The 21,111-nt window shown below is 57.3% G+C and overlaps 1 protein-coding gene across 1 annotated transcript; it reads left to right on the top strand.

Annotated features, from left to right (window-relative positions):
* Positions 1–592: 592 nt before the first annotated feature.
* RAC2 (Rac family small GTPase 2) lies at positions 593–19,942 on the top strand. The gene is made up of 7 exons (XM_032266797.1): positions 593–773; positions 3,538–3,609; positions 12,674–12,791; positions 13,576–13,638; positions 14,138–14,297; positions 18,391–18,523; positions 19,173–19,942. The coding sequence occupies exons 1-6, from the start codon at positions 739–741 to the stop codon at positions 18,519–18,521; spliced, it is 579 nt and encodes a 192-aa protein (XP_032122688.1). The 5' UTR covers positions 593–738; the 3' UTR covers positions 18,522–18,523; positions 19,173–19,942.
* Positions 19,943–21,111: the final 1,169 nt, after the last annotated feature.

The raw sequence follows: 21,111 nt of genomic DNA, 5'->3' as shown, positions 1-21,111 counted from the left end.
TCCGTGGGCCACACCTTCCCTTCCTGCCTCACCACCCCCATCCTCCCACACAGGCTCTTGCCTGGCAGAGCCTCTGGGTCCTGGCTCAAGAAATCTCCCTGAACCTGGAGTGCCCTCTTTAGGGCACATGTTTCAAGAGCCAGCTCCAATGCTGCTTGCAGGCCCCCAGCTCTCCCTCTCGGTAACCCTGAGGTCCTCCCTGTAGAGTCCCTATTGCCCCAGTCACTTCCTGTCTGCTTTCTAATCTCCCGTGATGAAGTCCTGCCTCCCCCTCTGCAAATGGTGTAAACTCCAGGGACCAGCTGTCTCTTGCATCCTGGGATCACTAGCACCTGGTGCTGTGCCTGGCACACAGTAGGCACTCATTAAATGCTGTGCTTAGAACTGAGGTGTACTTGGAAGCCTCACGTTCTTGGAGAACAGCCTCTGGGCCTGCCCATGGTCAGGAAGTGAGCCTCCTACCACAGAGGGGAGGCCGGGCGGGGGGTCTGTGGGGATGGCCAGGGCTCAGCCCAGCACCTGAGCGCCCCGCCCACCAGCTGCTCTGCCAGACCCATGCCCCGCCCCCTGCAAACGACCTTGAGGGGAGCAGCTTGGGTAAGTTCCCCTTCCGCTTCCTCCCGCCCCACCACTGCTGCTCCTCAGCAGGCGCCTTGCCAGCCTCCACACCCCTTGTGCCTGCAGAAACGCGCCTGGCCCTGAGCTGTCACCACCGACACTGTCCAGGCCCCGGACACGATGCAAGCCATCAAGTGTGTGGTGGTTGGAGATGGGTAGGTGCCTGGCTGGACTTCGTCACAGCCCCAACTAGGATGCTGTGAGATCCTCCTGCCCTGGTGTCCCTGGGGAAGCCCCTGGCCCTGCAGAACTAGGTGTCCCTGGAAGGCAGCTTGGAGGGGTTGCTTCCTTCTTCTCCTAGGGCTCACAGCCAGCACCCTGGGGTCGGCTGAGGACAGCTTCAGCCTCTTCAGCCCACCCCACCCTGGAAGCCATCTGGGTGGAGGGTGCAGGACTGTGGCTGAGAGTGCCCGGGCCCCTCACCTGCACCCCCAAAGCTGGGGGCGGGTCTCCCACGGAGGTGAGCCTCAGCCTTCAACTCTGTGGAAGCACGCGGGAAGTGGGAAACCCGAAACTCAACCTTCGTCCCCAGGCTGTCTTGGGCTCTCGTCACTGGTTTGGTACTGCTGTGTGGCCTTAGGCAAGTCACAGCATCTCTCTGAACCTCAGCTTAGCCGTCTGGGAGGAGGAGGCCTATGCCTTAGGGATGCTGTGGGGTCGCTGGACATAAGCTGAGTGGCTGTCTTGCTTGTAGTGTGTGCTCAATAACCACCCCCTGCTGGCACCCCCGACTTTCCCTGCCGGGTTGGGGAGGATGTGTGGGGGATGTGGGCGAGGAGCAGAAAGGGCAAGGGGACATTGAGAGACAGAGAGGGGAGGAAGGAGGAGGCCATAGGATAGAGGGTGATTGTGGGGTCTGCAGGGGAGGGGCAGGCTGGGCTGACACCTCAGTTGTTGGATCCCAGTGACCCCAGGCTGTCGTGTCTCCTGCGGACCTCGGTTTCCTCATCTGTAAAATGACGAGCCTAGGCCAGGTGCAGTGGCTCATGCCTGTAGCCCTAGCGCTTTGAGAGGCCACTTTGGGAGAGTTGCTTGAGACCAGCCTAAGCAACACAGTGAGAACCCATGTCTACAGAAACGTTTTTTTTTTTGGGGGGGGGGCGGTCTCGTTCTGTCACTCAGGCTGGAGTATAGTGGCACATACTTAGCTCACTGCAGCCTCTGCCTCCCAGGTTCAAGTGATTCTCCTGCCTCAGCCTCCTGAGTAGCTGGGATTACAGGTGCATGCCACCACACCTCCCTAACTTTTGTATTTTTAGTAGAGACAGGTTTCGCCATGTTGGTAAGGGGCTGGTCTCGAACTCCTGACCTTGTGATCTGCCCGCCTGGCCTCCCAAAGTGCTGGTATTACAGTTATGAGCCACCAAGCCCGGCCACGAAAACATTTTTGAAAGCCAGGAGTGGGGGCATGCGCCTGTAGTCCCAGCTATCAAGAGGCTAAGGTGGGAGACTCGCCTGAGCCCAGGAGTCTGAGGCTGCAGTGAGCTATAATTGTGCCACTGGGTGACAGAGCAAGACGCTGTCTCTTAAAAACACAAAATAAAAGGACAGGTCCCGTTTGTCAATCTGTCGTGCCTGCCAGCAGCCATGTCTTAGGGTCCAACCCACAGGCCCAGCTTGGGGCTTTCTGTAAGTCCATCCCAGCATGCTCTAGCTGGAAGGAGCCTCTTGTCCAGCCCTGCCATGCTACAGAGGAGCAGCCCGAGGCTGTGAGAGACTCAGCTCTCCTGGCCTGGCTCCTGTGGCCCCGACTTTGGCTCTGACTCATCCAGGTGGGGGTGGGCCCGTTTGCCCACCAGCCTCAGCTGATTCTGATACATGGCCGCTTATCTGCCCGTGCGGGCCCGGCCCTGTTCACTTCTGCTTTGTATCTGATCTGAAGAGGGGCAGGCGGAAGTCAAGGGTTAACGTCCCAGTCATTCAAAGTTACCTCGGGACAGGCCCTGGGGAGGGCGGTGGTGAGAGGAGAGGATGAGCTGTCTCCTCTGAGCAGGAAGTGACAGGACCAAGCAGGGCAGGGGAAGGCCCAGAGCTGCCCCTCGGTCTCCGGGCTTTGGCTGAGCTACCTGCACCTGCTCCCAGTCCTGAACGCTCGGGGTGGAGGAGGCGCGCAAATAATGGCGACCTCCGATTATTGATCCCTTCCTTCCTATGTACCAGCTCTGGGTTAGCCCGGCCTTCTCTATTTATCCTCTCACCAAACTAGGTCCATTTTACAGGTGGGAAAATGAGTTCGGGGAAGCTATGCAATTTGCCCAAAGCCTCACAGGATTTGAACCCAGCCAACTCTGACTCAAACCCTGGCCTGGTAACTGCTCTGCCCCATGGGGAGGTGAGAGGGAAGAGCCGGGTCAGGCCTTCCCTGGCAGCCACCGGCTGCTGCCATGTGTCAGGCCCTGTGCTAGGTGCTTCGATAGGTGTCGTTGGATTTATTCCTCAGCACACTCTCATGAGGATGGGCTCATCCCGATTTTCTAGATGGAGAAACTGAGGCAGAGGCAGGTTAAGTGACTCATCCAGGGTCATGCCACTGGTAGGTGGTCCGGCTGGGATGTGAAGCCCAGGTCAGGCGTCGGGGGCCCTTTGGCATGGCCCGAGTTTGTGGGGCACCCCCTCTGTCTCACACCTCTGGTCCCTGGAGAAACCTGTGGGAAATGCAGATTCCCAGCTCTGCGAACACCCGTGGGTCAGAATCTCTGGGGCTGGACCCTGAAGTCTCCACTTTAACAAAACGCACAGGGCCTGCAGGCTCTTGGGTGTGAGAACACAGACATGGGGCGTCTCAGATGGGGAGACAGGGGCCTAGAGGGCTAGGCTGGGTGGATGCTGAGGTCTTCTTCGCAGAGGACGGCGCAGAAACCTCCCCATGTCTCCGGCACAGCCCATGACCGCCGCCCTCTTGCACTTCCTGTCTTTCAGGGCCGTGGGCAAGACCTGCCTTCTCATCAGCTACACCACCAACGCCTTCCCTGGAGAGTACATCCCTACCGTGTGAGTTCCTGGGGACACGCAGGTGCTGGGAGGAGGGGGGAGAACATCACCAAGTCAACCCGCTTTCAGGCACTTCCTGTGGGCCAGACCCTGTGTGGGCACCCGACGGGGTGCCAGAGCCACAGCCTCCAGCTGGGCAGAGCTGCCTGATGGTCCAGCCGAGAAGACAGCACTGGCACTGAGAAGTGCTGGGGGTGGGGTAGGGGGAAGGGGTGGAAAGGGAGGAAGGAAGGACGCAGTGGCCTTTAGGCTGGGTCTCCAAGCAAAGCGATGTGGAGGAGACGGCTGGCTTGGGCAGGAGCAGGGGCTGGGGGAGGAGCCTCTGCGGAGGCTGGCTGGGCTGCGGGAGGAGGTGATCCAGAGGGTCCGGCCCCACGGAGCAGGGACACCTGGGGCCGTGGCGTGCTGAGGGGCGGAACAGAGCCATCTGCAGGCCTCAGAGGCCCTGCGCTCTATTGCAGGACGTGGAGGCAGGGCTGCCATCGGAGATGGCGGGAGTGTATTGGCGTCAGACTCAGGAGGGAAGGATGACTGGGGAGGCACCAGGCCCTCTCCGGCCAGCCCTCGGGAGCCCACAAGACTCCTAGGACATTTCCTTGACTCCCTAGCATGGCACTCAAGGCCTCTGATGCCTTCACTCAACCTCCTGCCTGGCCTCGTCACCCGTTACTTGGCTTCAGGCCCTGCCTCCCCTGGACCCTACTGTTCACCACAAGTTCCCTGCACATTCCTGCCCCAGGGCCTTTGCTCAAGCTGTTCCTCTCCCCATAGTGCTTTTTCTCCCCACATCCACCTGTCTAAAGCCTCCAGACCCAGCTCCAGTGCCCCCTCCTCCAGGAAGCCTTTCTGGTCTACGGTGAAGGGGTCTCCCCTCCCCAGAGTGACTTTATCTGGCCTTTCCCACGATCATGAGCCTGTGGAGGACAGGGAGCCCCGGCCAGGCCTTTTTGGGTCTCCCCATTGTCTTAGCACAGAACCTTCTGTGTGGTATCAGACACACATTGCCTTACACACAACACATGTGTTTTGAGTTGACCTGAATTGAACATCATGGAAGGGACCACAGGAAGATCGATCATAGCCACCACCTAGCAAAGGCCTGCTGCGTGCTGGGCCTGCACAAGATGTCACGCACATGTGATCTCATTGGATCCCCTTGGGAGATGGCCATTAGCATGCGCAGGACACCCATGGGGAAGCTGAGCCTCACGGCCACGAAGAGGCTTGCTTCCCAGGCTTACACTGTCCTGTCTGGCTTCAGAGCCAAGGTCCATGCAGAGCCTCGCCGGGGCCCTCATTTCTTGATCTTAATGAAACCCCCTTTTAGGAGCAGGGATCGGGCTCTCCTAGGAAGAGGAGGCAGGCAGAAGGGAGAAGAGACCCCGGAGCTGAGATGCTTCCAGCCCCCCCGCCAGAGGATCCCCCACTACCCAACTCCCACCCCAGACTTGAGTGGACTGAGTTTCCTCTGCTGATCTCTCTCCTCGTGACACTTTACTCAGCTGCCTTAGACATCCTGGCCCAGGCCGGAGGAAGGCAGGCAGCCAGGAGAGGGCAGGGAAACTCGGGCAGAGAGCTTAGAGAGCCGACTTTGCCCCAGCTCAGTCCTGATGCTGGTGAGCACCCCTCTATGCACCTGTCCTTACATACAAAATGGGAACGAGGAATCCTGCCCACTCACTGTCGACCATCAAACTTTATCAGGCGCCTCTCAGTGCCAAGAGAGGGCCGGCTGCAAACCTGAGCAGGGAGGCAGAATTAGGCGTGGAGCCTTCTGCTCAAGGCCATGGTCACCGGCAGGGTATTGTCACTGCCTGTGTCCCTGGGTCTCTGGATGCTGGCTTGAGACCTCGTCCTGCCTTGGTGCATCCTGGCTGGGTTGGAGGACCCAGTTGCTGAAGGACCTTGGACCAATCACTTCCCCTCTCTGAGCCTCAATTTCCTTTCCTATAAGAGGTAGAGGCTTGGAAGTCCCAAGCTCCTTCCCCGCTCGCCTCCCTTATGCATTGAGATGGATGGCTGAGGCTGCTGAGGCAGGCTACGGCCAGGTGCCCTCAGCAGCCTGGAGGCCCCTGGTCCCTGGCGGCTCCCAGTGAACTTTTTTTCATCCTGGACAACCTCGCAGAAGCTGGAGGAATGGACCTGGCCAGCTCTACCTTCACAAGACTCTCTGAAGGGTTGGGTGAAGGTATCCCACTAGGGCCAGCTCCATGCATGTGGCCATCTATCCAACTGCACAAGGCCCCATGCTCAGAAGCGTCCTGCACCTTGTTTAATGCTCTGGTGTCTAAGAATCTTGAAATTCTTATTGATTTTTGAACATGGGACCTGCGCTTCCGTTTTGCACTGGGTCTTGCAAGTTGTATAGTGAATCCTGTGTCACACGCTCCTAGGGCTCTGGGCACGAAGTTTCTCAGTCCCAGGTGAGACCCCAGAGGGTTATCCTGCTACTGCCAATGGCTGTGCCTCTGTGAAGGGCTGGTAATGTCGTCACACTGGGCCCTTGACATTGGAGGGGGAACGGGGGAGAGAGGGTGGGTTGGGAAAAACCGGCAGCCCCAGATCTGGCACCTGAGATAAGATGGAGAGAGCTGCTGGGCCGGAGATGGTAGGTTTGCTGGGTGCCGGGGAGGCCGGTGCTGCAGATACAACATCAGAGAAGCCTGAGAGATGGCTCCCTTGCTGCCAGCCAAGAGGGGTTCCCAGCAAAGGAGTGGGTTTGAACCTTCGGAGCTGACACCTGCCTGAGCAGCCAATCAGTTGCCGGGACTCGCAGGGCTGCCCTGTGATTGGCTCTCGCCGTCCCCGCCTGCTCTGTTGTATAGACCCTATACTGGAGCCGGCGGGGCGCTATGAGATCTTTGCATCAAATCCCCCATTTCGCAGTTGGGAGCCTGAGCCTGCTCTGTAGATGGCTCCATGCTAGGTGTTGGGATATAGAAACATGGCAGGAAGACGGTGCCCTCAGGTGCCTGTGACATAGAGGGGCTCCCCCTTATACCTCATCTCCTTAGATCCTGCTCCAATGGAAGCCCTGGTGAGCTTTTAAAACTGAAAGTTTGGGGGCTGTGGCTCATGCCTGTAATCCCAACACTTTGGGAGGTTGAGGAAGGCAGATCATGTGAGCCTAGGGGTTTGAGATCAGCCTGGGCAACATGGAGAAATCCCATCTCTACAAAATAAATACAAAAAGTAGCTGGGCATGGTGGTGTATGCCCGTAGTCCCGGCTACTCGGGAGGCTGAGGTGGGAGGATCGTTTGAGCCTAGGAGGTTGAGGCTGCATTGAGCTATGATCATGCGACTGCACCCCAGCCTGGGCAACAGAGTGAGACCCTGTCTCAAAAACAACCACCAAAACCAAAAAACAACTGAAAGCGATCCTGGCCTAAATCCCTCCTGTGGCTTCCTTCACACTTAAAACCCATCTCGACGTTCAAACCGTGAACAGCAGCCCCCTCTCCCCAGTCTCGTTTACCACACTCCCTTACCCACTTCACTCCAAGTACACAGACTGCCTTGGTGACTTCAGCCTCCCCAACCTCTTCACTCCCCTTGATGCCCGGAACCCTCCTCACTTCCCGTCATTCATTCCTTGCCTAGACATCGCCTCCTGACCCCCTGTCTAAAGCAGCCCCCCGCCTCCACCCTGCCCTCTCCATCTCTCTGTCCCACCACCCTGCTCAACTGTCTTCACAGCCCCCACACCCCGGCTTCATCTTACTGCTCCTTCACTGCCGCTCCTCCTCTGGGATGGAAGCTCCCTGAGGACAGGGCCCTCATCTGCCTCGCTCCCTGCCGCTGTGTCAGTTTCTAGAACAGAGCTGAGCGCCTCCCTGTTGCTCCATCATGAACGCCCCCCTCCCCACAGGCAGGCAGGCAGGCAGGGGTCAGCTCTGCCTGGAAGAAGGTGTGTTGCTAATTGAGGTTGAATCGTTTGGCACTGAATTTTCACTTTCATTTGAAATCCTCTCTTGCATGAACTGGCGCATCCAGTCTGGGATTCCGGTGAGCAGGGTGACATCAGCCTCCCTAGCTGTGTGCGCCAGGCTCCAGCCTCTGCCTTAGCTCAGGCCCCTCTTCTGTCGGGTATTCTGTTCCCTCCTGCCCCACCTCTCCCCACCCTGTGACACCTCCAGCTGCCTTCATCTTTCACCAATGACATGGTAAGGGCCTCCCCTCCCGGCTGACCTGCCTATTTCCCCTCTGGCCCCTCCCTAAGACTTCTCCAAGAGGGACCTTTTCTTTTCTTTCTTTCTTTTTTTTTTTTTTTTTGAGACAGAGTCTCACTCTGTTGCCAGGCTGGAGTGCAGTGGCACAATCTTGGCTCCCTGCAACCTCCGCTTCCCTGGTTCAAGGAATTCTCCTGCCTCAGCCTCCCGAGTAGGTGGGACTATAGGTGTGTGCCACCATGCTCAGCTATTTTTTGTATTTTTAACAGAGACAGGGTTTCCCCATGTTGGCCAGGATGGTCTCGATTTCTTGACCTCATGATCACCCTCCTCAGCCTCCCAAAGTGCTGGGATTACAGGCGTGAGCCACCACGCCCGGCAGGGACCTTTTCTAAATACAAATCTGATCTCATTACCCCTGCCTGGTTTGGCGCCGTGGGGGCTCCCCATTGACCTGAGAACAAAGATCTGACTGGTCCAGGCCCCTCTGACTTCAATCCTTCCTCACCCCCAAGTCACCAGCCATGTGTGCCCTGTGGTCTCTGGGTTCCTCGAATGCACCATCCTTCCTCCCTGGGGGTGGGCTTCACTAGTGGTCAGGTGATCCCTGGGTGCTATGCAACGGAGCAGGCGGGGACGGCGAGAGCCAATCACGGGGCAGTCCTGAGAGTCCCGGCAACTGATTGGCTGCTCATTCAGGTGTCGGCTGCGGAGGTTCACATCCACCCCTTTGCTGCTAACCCCTCATGGCTGGCAGCAGGGGAACCAGCGCTCAGGCTTATCTGATCTTGTATCTGCAGCACCGGCCTCCCCAACCCCCTTCCACCTGCCCCATTCCCTCCTCCACTCTATTCCAGGCCCAGCCTCAGAGTTCTACAGGCTCTGGGTGAAAACACGGTATCCACTGTCTCCAACTCTTTCAGCCATGAAATAGCGGCGATGCTTACCATGTGGGCTTTTTCTGAATTGGGTAACAGGATCTAGCCTTGCTCTGCCACCCACTGGCTGGGAGATCTTGGGCAAGTCCCTTCCTCTTTGTGAGCCTCAATTTCTTCATCCAGAAAATAGGGTGAGGGTTGGCCATGGTGGTTGGTGTGTAAGGTTCCTCTCTGGTCCTGGCTGCCTGTAGGTCTCTCTCTCTCTCTCTCTCTCTCTCTCTCTCTCTCTCTGTCTCTCTCTCTTTCTCTTTCTCTCAAGACAGAGTCTCACTTTTGTTGCCCAGGCTGGAGTGCAATGGTGCCATCTCTGCTCACTGCAACCTCCGCCTCCCAGATTCAGGTTATTCTCCTACCTCTGCTTCCCAAGTAGCTGGGATTACAGGCATCCACCACCATGCCCAGCTAATTTTTGTGTTTTTAGTAGAGATGGGGTTTCACCATGATGGCCAGGCTGGTCTTGAACTCCTGACCTCAGGTGATCCACCCGCCTCGGCCTCCCAAAGGGCTGGGATTACAGGCATGAGCTACAGTGCCCAGCCACCTGTGGGTCTCTTATGTAAGGGGGACCCTCGGAGGTGTCACACCATTGACATATCCCTGTAGCTGTCCCTCTGGTTCTCTGGGGAGGGGCCCAGTGACAGGAGCATTTGAGGGCATGGAAGATGAGACTGCTCAGCTTCTTAGCATCTCCCAATGGGGTGGCTTGAACATCCTCTGTTTTTTTGGATTCTCCTAATGACCCCAAGAAATAATTTTCCCCTCCACTTTAAAGAGATTGAGGCTCAGAGAAGTTAGGTTACTCACCCAGAGTCACACAGCTAGGATGTCCTGGCTTCACAAGGAACTCTTTGTCCCCACCAACAAGAAAGGTCCTTGACCTCTTCAGGCCTCACTTTCCTCATCTGTCTAATGGGTGTAACTTAAGATCCTTTTGTGTTAGATCACATGAGCCTTCACGACCTAACATACAAAGAACCTCAGCCCCCTGCCTGGCCTCAGAGGAGGTGGCTGGTGCTTCTTAAGGTCCCAGCTCTTTCCCCATCACCGTGGCCCAAAGATCCCAGGGATGACTCAGAGGAGACAGGTGCCTTTGGTTTGGGGAATATCGGGGGGCTTCTTGGCACTAGCATTTTAGCTGGACATTAGAGGAGAGAGTGTCCAAGCATTTCCCAAAGGTGTGTTACTGGTCAAAACCAGAAAAACAACACACGAACTGCTTTTTCCATCATGCCCAGCTGTGTCTCCCTGGACAGCGCCTTCTTCCTCAGATCCCACAGCAGGGTAGGTGGTACCCAAAGCAGGCGCAAGGCAGCATCTCCTGTGCACCAGATCCTGGGCCGGCCCCAGGGTGCAGTGACAAACAGGTCAGGTTTAGTGCCTGCCACCTGGGAGGCCAAGTTCCCCAAGGAGTGCTGCTTTAGGTGGGGTGGGCGCCCCGACATGGCTGCAGGTCAGGAAGGGCTTCTTGGAGGAGGTGACATTGAGCAGGGGCTGGAGGGATGAGTAAAAGCCTGGCAGTGGGAAGGAAGAGGAGGGAGAGAGGAAGGAGAGTGGGAAGACAGGGGCCACTGGTTGCAGGCACTTTCCAGACAGGTGGGAACAGGGCCGTCTGAGGAACTGAGAGGTGACCAGGAATCCTGTCCAGGGCCGGACAAGCACAGTATATTAAAAAGGCTGGGCTGCCCACCGGCCCCCGGTGAATGCAGGTGGAAGGGAATTAAACCAAAGTGAGCTGAAACCCTTCAGATGCCACCTCATCCAGGAAGTCCTCAGAGAATGCTACTCAGTGTTGGGCTGCAGAAGCACTAATGCTTCAGAGTAACAGGAGCAAAAGTTTGGAGGGGTGGGCAGCCTGGAGGGTGCGGGGGCCAGAGGTTAAATTGGTGAGAACATTTGGACAGCTAAGGTGGGAAGGACATTCTGGGCAGGGTCTTCGTGTGGACCAGCACGGGGAGGTGGGCAGTGTGAGCCTTTCCTGGGAAACAGCTTGGCTGGTGTGTGATGGGAGAAGTAGGAGGAGAAGCCCAAGGAGGAGCTGGAGGTCTCAGTGGACGAGGTCAGGAGATGAGGCACAGGGCCTGTGTGGGTGACCACAGTGTGTAGGTGAGAGGGATTCCCTAGCCCTCGGGGGCAGGCTGTGCCCTGGGGCAGTGAACACTGCTTGTGATCACTGGTTTCTTACCTAGTTTGGTCACTCACTGGCTGTGTGGCCTTGGGCAAGTCACTGCCTCTCTCTGAACCCAGTTTTCTCTTCCACAGCGTTGGGAGCCAGCACCTTCCTTGAGGGGATGTGTGTAGTGAGAACTGGCTTGCAAAACCTCGCCTGCTCCGAGCTTGGAGTCCTGGGCTGGCCCTCCCAGCGTTCTTTGGGCTTCCCCCTCTCTGACATTTGTCAGGCCCCTCACCCCGTGTCTGGCTTTCTGCCAGCTGTGAGGGTCATCAGGCTTGTGCTCCTCGGTGGTGCCAGTGCTGGCTCTGCACCCGATGCATAGTAGGTGCTCAGCAAATGCATCTGGAGGCTTGTTCCGTGGCCCTGCAGGGCTCTCTGGGTCTGGTGGGAGATGCTGGGAGTCAAGGTCGGTGCCCCACACTATCCCCTCGGCAGCACGTGTCGCCCAGGCTGGAGTGCAATGGCGTGATCTCAGCTCACTGAAACCTCTGCCTCCTGGGTTCAAGCGATTCTCCTGCCTCAGCCTCCTGAGTAACTGGGGTTACAGGAGTGCACCACCATGCTTGGCTAACTTTTTGTATTTTTAGTAGAGATGGGTTTCCCTGTGTTAGCCAGGATAGTCTTGATCTCCTGACCTTGTGATCTTCCTACCTCGGCCCCGCAAATTGCTGGGATTACAGGCCTGATCCACCACGCCCGGCCCAGCACGTGCCTTTCCACCATGTGCTATGGCCCTTCCCATGGTCCATGACTGACGGCTTTCACATGCACTCTGGGGTGCGCTAGAAGGCTCCAGAAGCAGCCCTCTTCCCCTGGGAGATGCGAGATGAATGGCAACCCCAGCTTCCTGCCATCTCTAGGGGTGCCCTGAGTGCTGTCTGTACTGTCTCCTAGGCAGCCCCAGCAGGACTGAGCACTGGTGGCCCACCGCCGTGACAGCTCAACCGCCCGCCCTGTGTCAGCTGCTGCCCCCTCCCTTACACCTTCCCAGTCCCTTCTGCAGCGTCCTGGGGCCACCTCCCAAATAAACCCCTCGCACCACCTCCTTGTCTCAGAGTTTGCTTCTGGGGGGACCCAGCCTGAGATGGGATGAACATTCATTCAACGAATATTGAGGCTGGGCGCTGAGGCTCACGCCTGTAATTCCCAGCACTTCGAGAGGTCGAGCTGGGCGGATCACCTGAGGTCAGGAGTTCGAGACCAGCCTGGTCAACATGGTGAAACCCCGTCTCTACTAAAAATACAAAAATTAGCCAGGCGTGGTGGCGCACGCCTGTAATCCCAGCTACTCTGGAGGCTGGGGCAGGAGAATTCCTTGAACCCAGGGGGCAGAGGTTACAGTGAGCTGAGATCACACCACTGCACTCCAGCCTTGGCGACAGAGTGACTCGATTTCAAAAGCAAGAACCAAAAAAGCAAAAAACAAACATTGAGTGACAACCTCACTGCGCAGCCTAGGAAGATAATTAAGTTTATTCTCATCGAGACTTGGAGGAAAAGTTACATAGCCTTAAACAGCAACCTTTCCAAAGGACAGATATGGGTAGAAAAAGGATTAAGAGATAATCTTTTTCTCTTCTTGTTTACTTGTATTAGATTTTTAAAAAATATAATGAATCAGTAATGAAACAAACAAAACCCAACTGCAAATGCTGTGTGACTTTGAGCTAATGTCAGGCTGTCTCTGAGTCTCAGCCTCCGAATGGAGTGACGCGGGGCTGGACCACAGTCCCCAGGTTCTGGGGTTTGAGATTGACCTTGCCTCTGCCTTGCCTGCTCCCCACAGGTTTGACAACTATTCAGCCAATGTGATGGTGGACAGCAAGCCCGTGAACCTGGGGCTGTGGGACACTGCCGGGCAGGAGGACTACGACCGCCTCCGGCCGCTTTCCTACCCACAGACGGTGTGCTGCTCCCACTCACCTTGCCGCCCTGACCTCTGCTGTCTCCGTTCCCTCCACCTGGGGTGCCTTTCCAGCCAGCTCAGCCTGGGAAACCCTTACTCTCCCCTGAAGGCCCAGCTCAAGGGGTCTGCCTGCCTTGCACATCCCCAGCAGAGCAGTGCCTCCTCTCACTCCCCCAGCCCTGCGCTGGTTCCCCGTCCTCACCGTGCCCATCCTCCCACCCTACTGCCTCCTGGGCACCTCCTGTTTCCGGTGGTGGACTCTGCACAGGGCCCCAGGAGCAGCCCTGGATGGTGATCCCTGGGAGTGTGGGGAGATGGGGAGAGGTGGAGGATGCCTGTAGGTGGCTCCCGGGTCCCCACTCTTCCTCCAGGGAGGGCAGGGAGGCGGCTGAGGCCAGTGATCAAGATGGCAGAGAGTATGGATTGGAGTTTGGATTCTGGAATGCCAGATCCTCCCCTCGCCAGGGTGCACCTTGGCAAACTCTTTAGCCTCTGGATGCCTCACTTTCCCCGTCTGAGGAATGGGGCTAGCAGCAGTGCTGCTGCAGTGACGTGCGACGACAACCACTTCGCAGACGCCCTGGCCTTTAGTACGCGTCCTAACGGACGGCAGCCTGCTGGTAGAGGCGAGAGGGTGTCTCTGCTCTGCCCAGCCCCTAAGTCCCCAGCGTCCCTGGGCTCCTCCGCCCTCAGGGAGCCCCAAGCTCCACCTCTCGGTGGCTGCCACGGTGGCACACCTCCGGGCCCTTCTCACTGGCGACCCTCGCCTGCTCTGTCCCCAGGACGTCTTCCTCATCTGCTTCTCCCTCGTCAGCCCTGCCTCCTATGAGAACGTCCGAGCCAAGGTGAGCGGGACAGAGTGGGCCTTCGGGGCGCTGGGGCAGGTGACCCCGAGGGACAGAGGGAGGAACTGGTAACTCTAGGCTGGTCCCGGGGGCAGCAGAGGCCACATGCAGAGAGGGTTCCCAGTGCCAACCAGGGCTGGCAAGGGGACTGAGGGGGTGAGATTTGGAGGGTCTGGGGTGGGGCGGGCGCTGCCATAGTTAGCTTTCCACCCACCTTCCGAGGCTGCGTCCTCCTCCCCCTGCAACCTCGCGTCCGCCTCCGATTGCCACATAACCTCGTGCTTGCTTCTTATGTCTGCACAAAACCTCGCCGCCTCCTTCCTGCACAACCTCACGGCCTCCCCTCCCTGTGCCACCTCCGTCTCTCCTCCCCCTCATGCCCACCTCTGATCTTCTCGCAGCCTGGTGCCCCTCTTCTCCCCACACCCTCTGCTCCCCAGACAACCTCGTGCCCCTCTTGACCCAGACAACCTTGCGTTCCCCACCCCCACCCGTCCAGTGGTTCCCGGAAGTGCGGCACCACTGCCCCAGCACACCCATCATCCTGGTGGGCACCAAGCTGGACCTGCGGGACGACAAGGACACCATCGAGAAACTGAAAGAGAAGAAGCTGGCTCCCATCACCTACCCGCAGGGCCTGGCACTGGCCAAGGAGATTGGTACGGGCCTTGGGCTCTGAGAGGGGAGCTGGCTGCAGGGGAGCCCTGGCTTGACCTCGTGGTGTGCTTGTGAATACGAGCTGCAGGGCCAGGCTATGCTGTTCCAACTTACCTGTGCTGTGTATTTGCTGTGTGACCTCAGGCGAGTCGTGTAGCCTCTCTGTGTCTATGTTTACTTATCAGAAAAGCATGGGATAGTGATAGCTCCTGCCTCCTGGGGTGGTTGGAGGAATTAAATGAGTTAATACAGGTGGAGCTCCCACACATGCACGTGGGAAGCACTCTGTTAGCTGGTATTTGTCCCAGTAGTATTTGTAGTATCTATTAATAGATACTGAAAATAAGGAGGTATGTTTTGAGCAGACAGAAGCAGAGACTGAGTGGGGTGCAGTGGTTGCTTGGAGGATAAGTGGCAAGTCAGACTTGGGTGTTCTGGGAAGGCTTCCTGGAGGAGGTGGCCCCGAGTTAGATCTGAAGGGTGACACGTTCCCTTCCGCTGCCTTCTCGCCTCCCTTTCCCCATCCCCTTGGCTTCTCAGCTCAGCTCCTCTTTGCCTCCAAGTCACTGGGCTGGAGAAGTATGGTAACTTCTCAAGGTCGTCCAGCTAGTAGGTGGCCCAGTGATTTTTGAAGGAAGGACAGCAAATTGTTGGCTCACTGCTGGGGCAGGGTGGGGGGGTGCTTCTTTGTAGTGGCTCAGGGCTGCCTGCACCAGGGAGGTGACGACCATGGGTCTGGCTTCCTGCATGGCGCCCAGGACTGCTGGCTCTGTCCCTGTCCCTGGTAGGTCCCAATGTGCATGTAGCCCAGGGATCCCTGCCCAAGAGCCCAGGGCCACCAGCTGAGTTTGGTCACCATGAGCCGTGCCCTCTGCCTCGCCACAGGGCTCTGCAGGCCCAGGGTTTGGCCCCGGAATTGAATCTGCTAGACCTCCCCACTGCCCCGATGCCCCAGCCCCAACACTCCTCCCCCTGCCGGAACTGGGAGGGCCCTGGGGACTCACATGTCATCACAGGAAGGGAAACCGCAGCCACCACCTCCCTCCTCCCCTGACTGGCGTGGTGACAAGGCCATCTTCCCCAGGGGCCTCGGACTGTGGCTCACACCCTGGGTCCCTTCCCCTATCCTGGGGCCACAGCTCCCTGGGGCCTGCTGGTCCTTCCTTGCAAGTATCAGGGATTCATCCTTGCCTTCTCTTTCTGACCGACAGCAGCCCCCCTCCTTCCGCTCAGGGTGCAGCTCTCTAGCCTGCGGTCTGCTGTCACCGACCCCTCCCTTGCAAAGTGCACTGGAGGCCTGGGTCCCGGTCTTGGCTGTGACACTGATTGGCTGTATGACCTTGGGTTAGTGACTGCTCCTCTCTGGGCCTCAGCCTCCCTATCCGCATGAGCTGGCCTGGACAGTCCCCACAGGCCCTCTCTCCTCTAGGGTGGTGACTCAGGCCTCCTGGCTTGGCCTCTAGCCAGCGTCTCCTGGATGACTAGCTGGGTACGGGCAGTGATTCTGACTGCGCCTCAGACCAGCTCAGGCCTGGGGGGTACTCTGGGGGGACTGGCAGGGCTAGTGAGGAAGGCAGCAGCTGCCTCTGCCCACCTGGGCTCCCCAGCCCTGGGATGACGAGTTTTGGGGGCAGCCCTGAGCCCAGCTGATGATCACGGCTGACGTGGACCCAGCACTTCCTGGGAGCTGCTTCCCAGCAGCTACGATGAAGGACTCTCGTCACCTCCGCTTTACAGCAGGGGAACAGGCTCGGGAGGACAAGTTGCTGGCTTAAGGCCACCCAGCCAGGACGTGGCCCAGCCCAGATTCCAGTGGGAGTGGACTGGCTACCCAAGCCACAAAGCTGAGGGCCATCTGCCCTCCCCCCAGCCCCATCGCCCTCCCCGCCCGCTCCATGGCTCCCCTGCCCCTGCCTCAGCTGGACGAGCCATTGCTGGGCAGTAAGTCCTAGACAGACAGGAGACCGAGGCTCGGAGACGAGGGACCGGCTAGTCCTAGAGGTCAGAGGCAGAACCAAAGTGAGCCCCGGCCCCCTGGCTCAGGACCCTTGTCCTGGGTGGGTGCCAGGGAAAAGGCAGCTGGTGGATGTGGGGGAAGTGGACGCAGATGTAGTCCCTCATAGGGAGACAGTGGCCAAGTGCCCAGTGATGCCTCCTCAACAGAGGGGGCTGTGGTGACCAGACTCTGGGCTGAGCTCAGGGCACCCTGCTCGTGCCAGCCAAGCCCCATGCCAGCCACTGCCCATGATCCCAGGTGGGCGTACATGCCTCCAGGTAGAGGGGAAACCCCCAGCATGTGATTTAGACCAAGTGACATCCTCTCTGAGCCTCATGTCCCTGCCTCACCCTTCCTTTCTCCCCAGCATGGGGCCTCAGTGGGCTCCCCTGTTCCAGGGGCCGCCCCTCCCAAGACCCCAACTCCTCCTCCCAGCTCTGTGCCTTCGGGCCGTGGCTTCCCCTGTTTCCTGGTTTGTGAAGTGGGAAATCACAGTGTTTCCTCATGGTGTCGTTGGAAGTGCGCAGCTCAGTGCCTGGCACAGAGCAGGTGGCGAGCAGCGTCCATCCCCTTCTTTCCTGCTGCAGAGAAGCAAGCCGGCTTCGGCGGAGGGCCAGAGTGCCCTCTCCTCCCGTCACCTTCCTCTCGGTTCTAAAATCAGTCCCCAGGCCAGCACGTGTCTCAGAAGAAGGGGTTTTGTGGTTTTTCATTTCAGGGAAATTGTGTGGCTTGAAATGGACATGGGAAGTCACACAGGCTCTTTGCCGAAGGTCGTGTGACACTGTCCCTGGGGGTGGGGGCCCAGCCTGCCTTTCTCCCCATCTGTGCCATGGGCTGTAGCCCTGAGGGATCTTCATGTGGGAGAAGGTTGGGCCTCCCACGGGAGGAAGGGGGGCTCTCCAATTCCACTCCTCCCAGAAGGCCCCCAGCTGTGTCCAGGTAGAGGGAATATGCCCAGCGTGTGCCTTTGGGTGAGTCACACACTCTCTACCAGCCTCAGTTTCCTAGTCTGTAAGATGGGGATGCTGCTAAGGAAGGGGCAGATGAAGTTGGGAAGTTCCTGGGGAGGGGCCACGAGGGCTTCAGGCCTCCTGGGGTCTGTTTGCAACCCTGGGAGAATCCTGGAGGGATGGACAAGGCAATTTTTCTTTTTTCTCCTTTTTTTTTTTTGAGATGGAGTCTCATTCTGTTGCCCAGGCTGGAGTACAGTGGCACGATCTCGGCTTATTGTAGCCTCCGCCTCCAGGGTTCAAGTGATTCTCCTGCCTCAGCCTCCCGAGTGGCTGGGACTCTGTAGCAGTGAGCCACCACACCCGGCTAATTTTCGTATTTTTAGTAGAAACTGGGTTTCACTATATGGGACAGGCTGGTCTCAAACTCCTGACCTTGGACAAGGCAATTTTTTTTTTTTCTTTTTTTTTTGAGACAGAGTTTCGCTCTTGTTACCCAGGCTGGAGTGCAATGGCGCGATCTCGGCTCACCGCAACCTCCGCCTCCTGGGTTCAGGCAATTCTCCTGCCTCAGCCTCCTGAGTAGCTGGGATTACAGGCACGCGCCACCATGCCCAGCTAATTTTTTGTATTTTTAGTAGAGACGGGGTTTCACCATGTTGACCAGGATGGTCTCGATCTCTTGACCTCGTGATCCACCCACCTTGGCCTCCCACAGTGCTGGGATTACAGGCTTGAGCCACCGCGCCCGGCCTGGACAAGGCAATTTTTTAGAAGAAGGTGAGGCTTCCAGAGATTTGGTCACTGATGCTTGAGCCCTTTCCTTCCCAGAAAAGCATCAAAATTCCTGCCTTCTTTCCACGAATTAAGAGCTATGTGTCCAAGGAAGACACAGACCTGCCCTGTAGGTCTTAGTCTCTCAGTGAATTCAAGCTCGCTATTTCAGACGTGAGGAAACTGAGGCACAGTGACGTTAAACTCCCTGCTCCAGGTGACACAGCCCCCAGGTGGCCGCACTGGGACTGGAACCTGGATAGTGGCCCCCACAGCCTGGTGTTCAGTTGTATGGCGTGGGAGGGGTGTTGGACCAGAGCCCCCACCCTTCCCTGACTTAGGCCTTGCTTTCCTGCTGTCCATCCCCCCAACCAGACTCGGTGAAATACCTGGAGTGCTCAGCCCTCACCCAGAGAGGCCTGAAAACCGTGTTCGATGAGGCCATCCGGGCCGTGCTGTGCCCTCAGCCCACGCGGCCGCAGAAACGCCCCTGCAGCATCCTCTAGGGGTAAGAGTCCCCCCTCTAGTGCTCTGTGACCCCCAACTCCCATACACAGCAGGCCCTTGATGAGATGTGGCCTTTGGTTCACTGTGAGTGGCATTTAGGTCAGGACAAAAAGAAGCTGGGTATGGAGGTAGCCTCAGTTTCCCCAGCCTCCTTGTCATTTGCCTGGGCCAGTCCCACTCTCTGAAGCTCATCTCTCAGAGGCAAGGCCCAAGGTGCAAACAAATGCCTGGTAAGCCCCCCTACCCACCGGACCAGGGAGTGGGATGTCATGGAGCTTCCACTCTGCCCATTCCTGCAGGGGGTGATGGGAAAAAGATGCTTTGGCCCCTGGCGCCAGGAGAACCCAGTTGAGCTAGGGAGACCTTGCACCCACAAACGCGGGTGGAGGTGGGACAGACTGAGCTATGAGACCCAGACGGCAGCTAGCGGGGTGCGTATGAGTTGGAGGCAGCCCGCAAGGCTTCCTGGAAGTGTGGGACAAGAAGGACAGAGAGGCCTGGTGAGGTGGGGAGGGCAGCATGGCCAGTCCTGGCGGGAGGCAAACCTTGAGCAAAGGCCCAGAGGTGGGAATGAGCTGTGAGCCAGGAAGGCGAGAGCTGTGGACTCCGCACATCCCCAAATTCTCTTCCTCTGCTTACCTTCCTTTCAGGTTGCACCCCAGCTCTCCCAACCAGATGGGTCTGATCTTCCAGGGTCCCCACCCAAAGCCTGATGGCACCCTTGCTGGCCACGCCATCCCCTCCCTCTGGCGTTTCTTAGCAGATGTCTGCTGAGCTTTGTCAATGGTCTTTTCTGTACCGGAAGCCTCCTGAGGCCAGGAAGGTGCAAATTTGCAGGCGCTGCATCCCAAGCCCCTCATGCTCCTGCCTTCCTGAGGGCCAGAGGGGAGCCCCAGGACCCATCCAACCACCCCTGCGTTCCTGCCGTCAGTGCCAGCTGCCGCCTGTGGAAGCATCTACCCGTTCACTCAGTCCCACTCCACGCCTGACTCCCCTCTGCAAACTGCAGGCCAGATGGTTGCCGCCACCACTGTGTTCCTTCAGGGACAGGGCTCTTACTGCCTCCTGAGGCAGCCTGCTCTAATATAGATAGTCCTGCTTGTCAGAGAGTTCTTCTACCCAGCAAAAATGAGCGTCTCAGAAGTGTGCTCCTCTGGCCTCAGTTCTCCTTTTTTGGGACAACATAAATCGAATTTTCTACATCTCTGGGGGTATCTGCTCAGCTGGTGGAAAGTCTGGGTTCAACACAGCCCCTGCCGTCTCTTAAGACTTTCTGCCCCACTCACAGGATCCCGAGCTGCACTTAACCTTTGAGAGTCTTAAAACTTTTAAACCTTGCCAGTCAGGACTTTTGCTATTGCAAATAGAAAACCCAACTCAACCTGCTTAAGCAGAAAATAAATTTATTGATTTAAGTTTGAAGATATCATGATTTCAGGCGCAGCTTGATCAAGGGGTTCAAATGATGTCATCAAGGCTTGTTTAGCTCTGGGCTCTGCCTTCTGCTGGCTGGTTCATTCTCAGGCAGGTGACTTAGGGCTTCGTCCTTCCAAGTTCAAGTTCAGGGCTTCATGCTTCCAAGTTCAAGTTCAGCCAAAGAGAGCAAATGTCTATCCCAGGCAAAGTTCTAACTAAGGTTTACTGTGATTGGACCAGCTTAGGTCCTAGGCCCCCTTGCAACCAATCATATTTGTCAGAGCCATGCCGTGCTGTGCTGTGCTCTGATTGGCCAGGTCCGAACCATATGCCGTGCTAGAACAGAATCGTGGCAACCCCAGGGAGAGCATGTGTGCCAGGGAGGGAGGGTGGGTTCCAAAGTGGGCTGAGAGCCTGGCGGGAATTTGGGAATTTGGGCCCGGAACCCTCAGCTTCCACTACTGGAGGTCATGAGAAAGTGTTCAGTTCAGCAGTGAAAAGAAATGGTGCTGGACTCGGCAGGTGCTAAGCAAAGGGGAGTTTCTTTAAAAGAGAGGCGGAGTTGTTGTGAGGATTTAGGAAGTCAGACATGAGCTCCACAGTGCCTGAGACAGTCAGTCCCACCTCGGGGCTTGCTAAATTCTGGGGAGGTGCCAGACCTCCCCCTCCTGCAGACAGTTACTCTCCTCTATCTCAACTTCTCACTCATTCATCAAACACACATTTATTGAGCACCTCTTCTGTGCCAGGCACTGTTCTAGGTGCAGGGGATCCAGCAGTGCCCAAGAGCCCCTGCCCTCAGGAGGCAGACACTCTAGAGAGACTAAGATCTAAGAGCCCACCCCTGACAACCCAGAAGACCCCAATTTGCAGCCCATGAAATGCTTGAGTTTCCACATTGTGCTTTCCCAGAGCTCCCAGCCAACCACATTGTCCCCATAAGTCCCCATGCTCTGAAGCAGAACCCCCCCAGCAGCTCACTCACCTCCTGGGAGCCCCCCTTAAGAGGGACTTGTTGCAGAGGGGAAATCCATTTGCTTTTCTTAGTTTCAGGTCAGATAAAGTCATGATGTTTTTAAAGTTACTTCTCTTCCAAAACAGAAAGGAAATACTAAAACCTGCCCATCCACGGCACAATACAGAGGGAGATGGCCAGGACCCCATATCCTAGAA

This window comes from Sapajus apella, unplaced genomic scaffold (assembly GCF_009761245.1).
Source record: "Sapajus apella isolate SASKATOON/1434 unplaced genomic scaffold, GSC_monkey_1.0 scaffold160, whole genome shotgun sequence".
In the NCBI taxonomy this organism is placed as follows: domain Eukaryota; kingdom Metazoa; phylum Chordata; class Mammalia; order Primates; family Cebidae; genus Sapajus; species Sapajus apella.
The sequence above is the reverse complement of the archived record's forward strand: the minus strand, read 5'-3'. Positions and strand labels throughout refer to the sequence as shown.